At 42.6% G+C, this 12657-nt stretch overlaps 1 protein-coding gene across 2 annotated transcripts in view; it reads left to right on the forward strand.

The window, feature by feature from the left end:
- Positions 1-12657, forward strand: part of sema5a (sema domain, seven thrombospondin repeats (type 1 and type 1-like), transmembrane domain (TM) and short cytoplasmic domain, (semaphorin) 5A) — a 205228-nt gene that overhangs the window by 103641 nt on the left and 88930 nt on the right. For both annotated transcript variants that reach the window (XM_052483480.1, XM_052483481.1), the window contains 2 exons: positions 1208-1493; positions 3477-3612. In XM_052483480.1, the coding sequence (XP_052339440.1) occupies positions 1208-1493; positions 3477-3612 (422 nt within the window). The remainder of the gene's footprint in view (positions 1-1207; positions 1494-3476; positions 3613-12657) is intronic.

Consider the following 12657-nt stretch of genomic DNA (forward strand, 5'->3'; position numbering starts at 1 on the left):
CACCTGTGGTAAATTCAATTGATTGGACATGATTTGGAAAAGCACACACCTGTCTATATAAGTTGACAGTTGACAATGCATGTCAGAGCAAAAACCAAGCAATGAGATCGAAGAAATTGTCCTTAGAGCTCTGAGACAGGATTGTGTCGAAGCACAGATCTGGGGAAGGGGTACCAAAAATGTCTGCAGCATTGAAGGTCCCCAAGAACACAGTGGCCTCCATCATTCTTAAATGGAAGACGTTTGGAACAACCAAGAATCTTCCTAGAGCTGGCAGCCTGGCCAAACGGAGCAATCGGGGGAGAAGGGCCTTGGTCAGGGAAGTGACCAAGAACCTGATGGTCACTCTGACAGAGCTCCAGAGTTCTTCTGTGGAGATGGGAGAACCTTCCAGAAGGACAACCATCTCTGCAGTACTCCCTCAATCAGGCCTTTATGGTAGAGTGGCCAGACGGAAGCCACTCCTCAGTAAAAGGCACATGTCCACCCGCTTGGAGTTTGCCAAAATGCACCTAAATACCTAGATGAAACCAAGATTGAACTCTTGGCTGGAAAACCAAGCGTCACATCTGGAGGAAAACTGGCACCATCCCTATAGTGATGCTGTGGCGATGTTTTTCAGCAAGAGGGACTTGGAGACTAGTCAGGATCAAGGGAAAGATGAACGGAGCCAAGTACAGACATACTTGATGAAAACCTGCTCCAGTGAACTCAGGACCTCAGACTGGGGAGAAGGTAAACCTTTCAACAGGACAACAACCCTAAGCACACAGCCAAGACAACACAGGAGTGGCTTCGGGAAAAGTCTCTGAATGTTCTTGAGTGGCTCAGCCAGAGTCCGGACTTGAACCCGATCAAACATCTTTGGAGAGACCTGAAAAAAGCTGTAAAGCGACACTCCCCATCCAACCTGACAGAGCTTCAGTGGAGAATGGGAGAAACTCAGAGAAGAATGGGAGAAACTCCCGAAATACAGGTGTGACAAGCTTGTAGCGTCATTATAGGGTAGTGTGTAGATTGATGAGGGAAAAAAACAATTAAATCAATTTTAGAATAAGGCTGTAACGTAACAAAATGTAGAAAAAGTCAAGTGGTCTAAATAGTTTGTCTCCTCCTTTAACAGAACCTAACTTTTTCTCCTCATACAACAGAACCTAACTTTGTTTCCTCCTACAACAGAACCTAACTTTGTGTCCTCCTTCAACAGAACCCAACTTTGTCTCCTCTTACGACATTGGGAACTTCACCTACTTCTTCTTCCGAGAGAACGCAGTGGAACACGACTGCGGTCGGACCGTGTTCTCTCGGGCTGCCCGGGTCTGTAAGAACGACATTGGGGGCCGCTTCCTATTGGAGGACACCTGGACCACGTTCATGAAGGCGCGGTTGAACTGCTCTCGACCAGGGGAGATACCGTTCAACTATAATGAACTACAGGGGACGTTCTACCTACCAGAGCTAGAACTGCTCTATGGGATCTTCACTACTAATGTGTAAGTGTGACACACACACACACACACACACACACACACACACACACACACACACACACACACACACACACACACACACACACACACACACACACACAGTGGGGTTTATTCTGCCTGTATTATTAAGCAATGATGCCCGAGGGGGTATGGTATATGGCCAATATACCACGGTTCGTACAGTAAAAATAAATGGTGTGTCATACCCGTCTGATATACCACGGCTGTCAGCCAATCAGCATTCAGCGCTTGAACCACCCAGTTTATAATGTATGAAGTATACTTCAGGCACAGCTTAAAATGAACAGTCATGTTATACATACTATCGTCATTCACACACGTTTAGCTTCACAGTTTGACTTTAAACTCATTTCTTTCATTTTCAATTTTCTCACCTGTTAGAAGAGACATGCTTTTGTGGAAAGTGACAGTTTGAAAAGTCAAAGCTATTCGTCAGGCCCGATCCATACACTTAGCCACAGAGGCAGAACATTTTAAATGAAGCCTGGTGTTAAATTTATAGTCACCTTACACCATCACTCACAGTAGGATCTGAGTCTGTGTAGGGACAGATGTGTAGGTATATTTAGAGGACAAAAACAGAAACTGGACATTAACAGTCAGCAGACAAAATCCTAACCATATACAGTGCCTTCAGAAAGTATTCACACTCCTTGAATTTTTCCACATTCTAGCCTACACACAATACCCCATAATGTAAAGTGGAATTCTGTTTTTATTTTTTTTCCAAATTAAGTAAAAATGAAAGCTGAAATGTCTTGAGTAAATAAGTATTCAAATTAAAAAGCAGACATTGTATATCCCTTTGAGCATGGTGAAGTTATTAATTCAACTTTGGATGGTGTATCAATACACCCAGTCACTACAAAGATCCAGACGTCCTTCCTAAATCATTTTCCGGAGTGAAAGGAAACCACTCAGGGATTTCACCATGAGGTCAATGGTGACTTTAAAACAGTTACAGAGTTTAATGGCTGTGATAGGAGAAAACTGAGGATGGATCAACAACATTGTAGTTACTCCACAATACTAACCTAACTGACAGAGTGAAAAGAAGGAAGCCTGTACAGAATAAAAATATTCCAAAACATGCATCCTGTTTGCAACAATGCACTAAAGTAATACTGCATAAATGTGGCAAAACAATGAACTTTTTATCCTGACTTCAAAGTGTTTTGTTTGGGGCAAATACAATACAATACAATACATTATTGAGTACCACTATCCACATTTTCAAGCATAGTGGTGGCTGCATCATGTTATGGGTACGCTTGTAATCATTAAGGGGAGTTTTTCAGGATAAAAAAAACCCAGAATGGAGCTAAGCACAGGCATAATCCTAGAGGAAAATCTGGTGGTCTGCTTTCCACCAGACACTGGAAGATGAATTCACCTTTCAGCAGGGCAATAACCTAAAACACAAGGCCGAATTTACACTGGAGTTGGTTACCAAGAAGACAATGAAAGTTCCAGAGTCTCACAGTTACAGTTGTGACTTAAATCTGCTTGAAAATTGTTGGTTAGACCTTAAAATGGTTGTCTAGCGATAAACAACAACCAATTTGACAGAGCTCGAAGAATTTAGAAAATAATAATTGGCAAATATTGTACAGTTCAGGTGTGCAAAGCTCTTAGAGTCTTACCAAGACTCACAGCTGTAATCACTGCCAAAGGTGATTCTAACATGTATTGACTTAGGGAGTTGAATCAAGAAATATTATTGTTTTATTTCAAGATATATTATTGTTTTATTTTTCATATTTATTTTTTTCAAATGTCATGTCAAGGTGAAAGAAAATCCACTTTGACATTACAGAGTATTTTGTATAGATAGTTGACAAAAAATGACAACTAAAAAATGTTAATCCAACTTCCTAATACAACAAAATGTGTGAAAAGTCAAGTGGTGTGAATACTTTCTGAAGGCACTGTATATTTATCGCTATCCCTCTCTTCCCCCTTCAGGAACAGCATAGCAGCGTCTGCGGTGTGTGCCTTCAACCTCAGTGCCATCACCCAGGTGTTTGGAGGTCCCTTCAAGTACCAGGAGAACTCTCGCTCCGCCTGGCTACCCTACCCTAACCCTAACCCTGACTTCCAGGTAAATACTCACCTACCCCAACCCGGAAGGCTGGTTTGCAGTTGGTCGATCAACATGTCTGTAGACAGTTGTCGCAGTGACATCGTGACCATTCTATTATCATCCGACATTAAACTTATCGTCTTCGTTATGAAAAAGTATAAATACAAAACGACAGCCTCTGCATGGCATTTTTATTAGATTTTTTATTTAACCAGGTAGGCCAGTTGAGAACAAGTTCTCATTTACAACTGCGACCTGGCCAAGATAAAGCAAAGCAGTGCGACAAAAACAACACAGAGTTACACATGGGATAATCAAACGTACAGTCAATAACGCAATAGAAAAATCTGCATACAGCGTGTGCAAATTAAGTAAGGAGGTAAGGCAATAAACAGGCCAATAGTGGCGAAGTAATTACAATTTAGCAATTTACACTGGAGTGATATGTGCAGATGAGGATGTGCAAGTAGAAATACTGGTGTGCAAAAGAGCAGAAAAACAAAAACAAATATGGGGATGAGGTAGGTAGTTGATTGGATGGGCTATTTACAGATGGGCTGTGTACAGCTGCAGCGATCGGTAAGCAGCTCTGACAGCTGACGCTTAAAGTTAGTGAGGGAGATATAAGTCTCCAACGTCAGTCATTTTTGCAATTTGTTCCTGTCAATGGCAGCAGAGAACTATAAGGAAAGGCGGCCAAAGTAGGTGTTGGCTTTGGGGATGACCAGTGAAATATACCTGCTGGAGTGTGTGCTACGGGTGGGTGGTACCTAGCAAAGACTTATAGATGACCTGGAGCCAGTGGGTTTGGCGACAAATATGTAGCGAGGACCAGCCAATGAGAGCATACAGGTCGCAGTGGTGGGTAGTATATGGGGCTTTGGTGACAAAACGGATGGCACTGTGATAAACTGCATCCAATTTGCTGAGTAGAGTGTTGGAGGCACTCTCTTGTAAATGACATCGCTGAAGTCGAGGATTGGTAGGATAGTCCGTTTTACGAGGGTATGTTTGGCAGCATGAGTGAAGGAGGCTTTGTTGCGAAATAGGTAGCAGATTCTAGATTTAACTTTGGATTGGAGATGATTAATGTGAGTCTGGAAGGAGAGTTTACAGTTTAGCCAGACACCTAGATATTTATAGTTGTCCACATATTCTAAGTCAGAACCTTCCAGAGTAGTGATGCTAGTCGGGCGGGCAGCGATCGGTTGAAGAGCATGTATTAAGTTTTACTAGAATTTAAAAGCAGTTGGGGGCCACGGAAGGAGTGTTGTATGGCGTTGAAGCTCGTTTGGAGGTTTGTTAAAACACAGTGTCCAAAGAAGGGCCAGATGTATACAGAATGGTGTCGTCTGCATAGAGGTGGATCAAAGAATCAGCCGCAGCAAGAGTGACATAATTGATATATACAGAGAAAAGAGTCGGCCCGAGAATTTAACCCTGTGGCACCCCCATAGAGACTGCCAGAGGTCCGGTCAACAGGCCCTCCGATTTGATACACTGAACTCTATCTGAGAAGTAGTTGGTGAACCATGCGAGGCATCCAGTAGAGAAACCAAGGCTGTTGAGCCTGCCGATAAGAATACGGTGATTGACGGAGTCGAAAGCCTTGGCCAGGTCGATGAAGATGGCTGCACGGTACTGTCTTTTATCGATGCTGGTTATGATATCATTTAGGACTTGGGTTCACCTCAGGCACCCCCGTGACCAGCTCGGAAATCAGATTGCATAGCGGACAAGGTATGGTGGAATTCGAAATGGTCGGACGATCTGTTTGTTCACTTGGATTTCGAAGACCTTAGAAAGGCAGGGCAGGGTTTGGGTCTAGAGTGTCTCCCCTTTGAAGAGAGGGATGACCACAGCCACTTTCCAGTCTTTAGAAATCTCAGACGATACGAAAGAGAGGTTGAACAGACTAGTAATAGGGGTTGCAACAAAGGTGGCGGATAATTTTAGGAAGGGATCCAGATTTTGCAGCTCTTTCAGAACGTCAGCTGTCTGGATTTGGGTGAAGGAGAAGCGGGGGGCTTGGGCCAGTCGCTGCGGGGGGTGCAGAGCTGTTGGCCGGAGTAGGGGTAGCCAGGTGGAAAGCATGGCCAGCCGTAGAGAAATGCTTATTGAAATTCTCAATTATCGTGGATTTATCAGTGGTGACAGTGTTTCCTAGTCTCAGTGCAGTGTGCAGCTGGGAGGAGGTATTCTCCATGGACTTTACAGTGTCCCAAAACATTTTGGAATTAGTGCTGCAGGATGCAAATTTCTGTTTGAAAAAGCTAGCCTTTGCTTTCCTAACAGACTGTGTGTATTGGTTCCTGACTTCCCTAAAAAGTTGCATATCACGGGGACTATTCGAAGCTAGTGCAGTATGCCAAAGGGTGTCATAGGTCAGTCTAGCCTGGAGTTAACCAAGGTCTATATCTGTTCTTGGTTCTACAATTTAGGAAAGGGGCATGCTTATTTAAGATGTTGAAGAAAGCACTTTTAAAGAATAACCAGGCATTCTCTACTGACGGGATGAGATCGATATCCTTCCAGGATACCCAGGCCAGGTCAATTAGAAAGGCCTGCTCACAGAAGTGTTTTAGGGAGCATTTGACAGTGATGAGGGGTGGTCATTTGACCATTGACCCATAACGGGCGCAGGGAATGAATCAGTGACCGCTGAGATCCTGGTTGAAAACAGCAGAGGTGTATTTAGAGGGCAAGTTGAGGGTGCCCATGTTTATGGATTTGGGGTTGTACCTGGTAGGTTCCTTGATCATTTGTGTGAGATTAAGGGCACCTAACTTAGATTGTAGGATGACCGGGGTGTTAAGCATATCCCAATGTAGGTCAACTAGTAGTACGAACTCTGACAATAAATGGGGGGGCAATCAATTCACATATGGTGTCCAGGGCACAGCTGGGAGCGGAGGGGGCTCTATAACAAGCAGCAACAGTGAGGGACTTATTTTTGGAGAGATTGATCTTTAAAAGTATAAACTTGAACTTTGGGCATAGACCTGGATAGTCTGACAGAACTCTGTATCTCTATAGTAGATTGCAATTCCACCCCCTTTAGCAGTTCTGTCTTGATGGAAAATGTTGTAGTTGGGGATGGAAATTTCAGAATTTTTGGTGGCCTTCCTAAGCCAGGATTCAGACACGGCTTCAGCAGCCCAGTGCTCCAAATAGCATACTTGCTTTATTTGAACACCTATAAACCCATCCATTAACAAATGTACTTGGTAAATGTCCATCTAGCAAGCAAGGCAACTAAAAGCAACTTTCTAAACAATGTTTTGGTTCGTTAATAGCTTGTTAGCTAGCTAACTAGCAGGCTAACCAGTTCAAATAATGACCAGAGTATAGCTGACAACACCTTAACTTTAGCTACTTTTTATTCGTTATTAAAGGAAAATAAACCCACCACAACAACATAATTAATTACAAGGTTGTCACCGTTTTCATGTGGTGAAGGAGAGTCGGACCAAACTGCAGCGTGTATATTGCGATCCATGTTTAATCACACAACGTAACACGAATCCAAAACACAAACTCTACAAAACAATAAACTTAGTGAAAACCAAAACAGCCTTAACTGGTGCAAACTAACACAGACTAAGAACATCAAGACAATCACCCACAATACAACCAAAGAATATGGCTGCCTAAATATGGTTCCCAATCAGAGACAACAATAAACACCTGCCTCTGATTGAGAACCACTTCAGACAGCCATAGACTAACCTAGAACACCCCACTAAGCTACAATCCCACTATCTACACACCACATACAAAAAACCCATGTCACACCCTGGCCTGACCAAATACATAAAGAAAAACACAAAATACTTCGACCAGGGCGTGACAAAGGTAATGATGGCGAGTTTATAGAAATTAGGTTTTGGTTGTGTGTATGACAAGATAAAAGTAGGTCATTCAATATGAGAATTTTAGAACGACTGCACTGTCTTGTCACAGTGGATTTGGTCTTGTTGCTGTAGCAGCCCAGTAACCACGACAACGGGCATTGCGAAGTTTGCAGAGACATACATTTTTTTCATGTCTGTGCTACAAGGAAACAGTCGCAGTGCCGGTCGACAGACGTTCCACCAGAGTATAAATTAAATGTTGTTTTGACCAGCGACACTTGTCACATTCTAATTGTCTACAGACATGTCATTAAAACAAGTATACACCACCCTTAACCCTGACTTCCAGGTAAATATACACCTACCCCAACCCTAACCCTGACTTTCAGGTAAATATACACCTACCCCAACCCTAACCCTGACTTTCAGGTAAATATACACCTACCCCAACTCTAACCCTGACTTTCAGGTAAATATACACCTACCCCAACTCTAACCCTGACTTTCAGGTAAATATACACCTATCCCAACTCTAACCCTGACTTTCAGGTAAATATACACCTATCCCAACTCTAACCCTGACTTTCAGGTAAATATACACCTACCCCAACTCTAACCCTGACTGTCAGGTAAATATACACCTATCCCAACTCTAACCCTGACTTTCAGGTAAATATACACCTACCCCAACTCTAACCCTGGCTTTCAGGTAAATATACACCTATCCCAACTCTAACCCTGACTTTCAGGTAAATATACACCTATCCCAACTCTAACCCTGACTTTCAGGTAAATATACACCTACCCCAACTCTAACCCTGACTTTCAGGTAAATATACACCTACCCCAACTCTAACCCTGACTTTCAGGTAAATATACACCTATCCCAACTCTAACCCTGACTGTCAGGTAAATATACACCTACCCCAACTCTAACCCTGACTTTCAGGTAAATATACACCTATCCCAACTCTAACCCTGACTTTCAGGTAAATATACACCTACCCCAACTCTAACCCTGACTTTCAGGTAAGAAACTCCAGTATGGCCACCGACACAGCTCACAGGAAAATCTTCTATCTCTATTGTAGAAACAAGGCCTTGAGCCATGAGCTCAGCTAGGTGTTATTCTATCAGGGTTAAGCCAGGCACAGGATCAGATTGGGATATGTTTTGGGAGGCATGAGCCTGAATCAGTTTTTAAAGTTGAATATGACCAATTGAATATAACAAATCAGGCTAATAGCTACTACCATAGTGTGACAAGACAGATGTATGACTCAGTGCCTTACAGATGTAGGATCTTAATTTGAGCCAGTTTGCTACAGCAGGAGATATAATTAATGGACGTTTTTGTAGGGGTTGATACATTTTTCGTTAAGGAAAATTAAGTAGATTTTTAAAATGGGAAATTATACACTTTAGAAGTGTTTTAAAAACTCAAATACACTAAGTTTGCATTTCCTGCTATGCAGGCATTTTGTCAGCAACAAAAGAGTGATCAAATTAAGATCTTACATCTGAGATGGTGACGGACGACCGCGCCTGTGTCTGTTTCCCATGGACAGTCAGTTCTGGTGGACATCTAGCCGTCATGGACACAGGTTTTCACCTGGTTATTCTGAGAGATTTTATCACCTCAACAACTCTGTCCAATTAACCAACACACACAAACATAATCACATACAACAGAAAGTGTGTGTGTGCATGTGGTTATGTGTATGGGTGGGTATGCATTTGTGTTTGTGTTTTGTTTGTGTGTTTTTTGTTTGTGTGTGTGTGTGTGTGTGTGTGTGTGTGTGTGTGTGTGTGTGTGTGTGTGTGTGTGTGTGTGTGTGTGTGTGTGTGTGTGTGTGTGTGTGTGCATGTCTGTGTGTGTGTGTGTGTGTGTGCGTGTGCGTGCGTGTGTGTGTGCGAGCGTGCAGGGCTGATGAACAAGCCCCAGAGTTCCTGTACACTCCCTCTCATTAATTCATTCTCTCTCACTCTCTCTCTTTCAATCTCCTCACAAACCTGTTAATAATGACGACCTCGCGTTATAAAACTCACTGATGTGAAATTTACAACATCCCAATCGCACCACTACAGTACCTGGAGCCGGAAGAAGTTACCCCTAACCACTGACCCAGGACCAGGTGTTATTACCTCTCCCTTATAGTTTAAGGTTAGGAGTGGGTTGAGAGTAATCTGATCCTAGATCTGTGTTAAAGGGCAACTTCAACCTATCATGAATGGCACTTCATTTTCTGAAGCCTCTCTGACCCATAGCCAAGGAAATTTGTTTGGGGGTGGGGGTGCTGTGATTTTTTTTGCCTATTGGGGGGATGCAGAATTATTATTTTTTGCCCAAGCTGAAGATGTCTTTATCGGTCTACTAATACAGGACTAGTAAAGGCTCAGTGCATGACTTTTGAGAAAAAATGTACTAAATGTATTTGAATGTTTACCAGCATTTGTAACTTGACTCTGTACAAAACAGTTAATCTGATTAATACTGTTGGAATATAAAAATAGTTGCTTGATATGTTTTGCAGTTTCTTGAAATACTTTGCAAATGCAACTTATTTCTATGTGAACTGAAATGGTCTATTCATTCCTTTTCAGTAGACACTCTTATCCAAAAGAACTTACAGTAGTGAGTACATACATTTGCATGCTTTTTCAAACCCACAACCCTAGTATTGCAAGCGCCATGCTCTACCAACTCAGCCACATCATCACATCATCACAAACCACTTGATGTCTCAATGTACTCAATTACTCTACTGTACATTGTTTTTCTTCATGGTGATGGAAAGTCTACTTACAATTCTAGATGACCAGCTTGTGTACAATACAGTAATGTACATTATGTGGTTTGTAACTATTGTAAATTAATACTGCACAAAAAGTGTTTGTTTTCCATGTTATTTGAAAAATATTTTATTTGAAGTGGATGTTTTGTTTTCTTTGCCTATAACTTTGCACTTTTTGATGTAAATGTCAGAGCACAGGGTTGTGTTCTTCATGGATTCCATTAAAATGACAATCAAAGAGAAAGGGACAGGGCAACGACTCTTACAACTCCGACTATTGAGTCATGTTCTTAATTATACAACTACCTTTTTTACCAAAGTGGAGATGCTGACAACACGCTACACGCTACAGACGTCGATGTCGCTCAACTAATACTACAATGAGCGAAAATAGGAATGCAAAATGCGACAATTTCCAAGATTTTACCGAGTTACAGTTCATATCAGTCGATTTCAATAAATGAGGCTCTGATCGATGGATTTCACATGACTGGGAATACAGATATGCATATGTTGCTCATAGATACCTTAACAAAAAGGTAGGGGGGTGGATCAGAAAACCAGTCAGTATCTGGTGGGACCACCATTTGCCTCATGCAGCGTGACATATCTCCTTTGTATAAAGTTGAACAGGCTGTTGATTGTGGCCTGTGGAATGTTGTCCCACTCCTCTTCAATGGCTTTGCGAAGTTGCTGGATATAAATGGGAACTGGAACGCGCTGTCGTACATGTCGAGCCAGAGCATGCAAACATGCTCAATGGGGGACATTTCTGGTGAATATACAGGCCATGGAAGAACTGGGACATTTTCAGCTTCCAGGAATTGTGTACAGATCCTTGTTACATGGTGCTGTGCATTAAAATGCTGAAACATGAGGTGATGGTGGCGGATTAATGGCACGGCAATGGGCCCAAGTATCTCTGTGCATTCAAATTGCCATTCATAAAATACAATTGTGTTTGTTGTTGATAGCTTATTCCTGCCCATACTATAACCCCACCGCCACCATGGGGCACTCTGTTCACAACATTGACATCAGCAAACCGCTCACCCACATGACGCCGTACTGCCCAATACAGTTGAAATCAAGATTCATCCATGAAGAGCATACTTCTCCAGCGTGCCAGTGGTCATCGAAGGTGAGCATTTTCCCACTGAAGTCGGTTACAATGCCGAACTGCAGTCAGGCCAAGACCCTGGTGATGACGACGAGCACTCAGATGAGCTTCCCTGAGACAGTTTCTGACAGTTTTTGCAGAAATCCAGGTGGCTGGTCTCAGACGATCCCGCTCGTGAAGAAACCGTATGCGGAGGTCCTTGTGCTGGCGTGGTTACACGTGGTCTGTGGTTGTGAGGCCAGTTGGACATAATGCCGAATTCTTTAAAACGACATTGGAAGCGGCTTATGGTAGAGAAATGAACATTAAATTATCTGGCAACAGCTCTGGTGGACATTCCTGCAGTCAGCATACCAATTGTACACTCCCTCAAAAGTTGAGACATCTGTGGCATTGTGTTGTGTGACAAAACTGTACATTTTAGAGTGTCCTTTTATTGTTCACCGTGCAAGGTAATGTACAATCTTGCTGTTTAATCAGCTTCTTGATATGCCACACTTTTCAGGTGGATGGATTAATTTGACCAAGGAGAAATGCTCACCAACAGTGATGTAAACAAATTTGAGCACAACATTTGATAGAAATAAGCTTTTTGTGCATATGGAACATTTCAGGGATATTTTTTTTAGCTCATGAAACATGGGAGCAACACTTTACATGTTTATGACACGTTTATAACACGTTTATATTATTGTTCCGCGTATTAAAGGTCCAGTGCACTAACCCTAACCCTAACCCTACATTTTAAAATGTTGTTTAATTTTATTTATAAATTTAAAAAATCAGGGGGTGCTGCAGTACCCTCAGCACGTTTATACTACTTCACGCGGCTAGGCTCTGACCCCATAGGGCTTTGGAACAGAGGGAGGATTTGGAAGCCTTTGCCTGTGCTTTTTAGTCATAACACAGAGAGAATGGTGTATGGCTGGAAGGGCTAGCAGTTCTCAGGGCTAGCAGCTCTCAGGGCTAGCAGCTCTCAGGGCTAGCAGGCTTAGCATATGACCCAATCTACACACAGCAGTCTGAATGTGATTTCATTTTCTCAGGGGGTTGGGGGAGCCAGTGGAGGGTCCACACACACACACACACACACACAAAGACACACATACAGACACACACACACACACACACACACACACACACACACACACACACACACACACACACACACACACACACACACACACACACACACACACACACACACACACACACATGTTCCATATCACTCATGTAACCAAAAGCCTAAGGTGAACTTGGTCAGCGAGTTTTACGCTTGATAGACACACATATT

Source organism: Oncorhynchus keta, chromosome 28, assembly GCF_023373465.1.
Source record: "Oncorhynchus keta strain PuntledgeMale-10-30-2019 chromosome 28, Oket_V2, whole genome shotgun sequence".
In the NCBI taxonomy this organism is placed as follows: domain Eukaryota; kingdom Metazoa; phylum Chordata; class Actinopteri; order Salmoniformes; family Salmonidae; genus Oncorhynchus; species Oncorhynchus keta.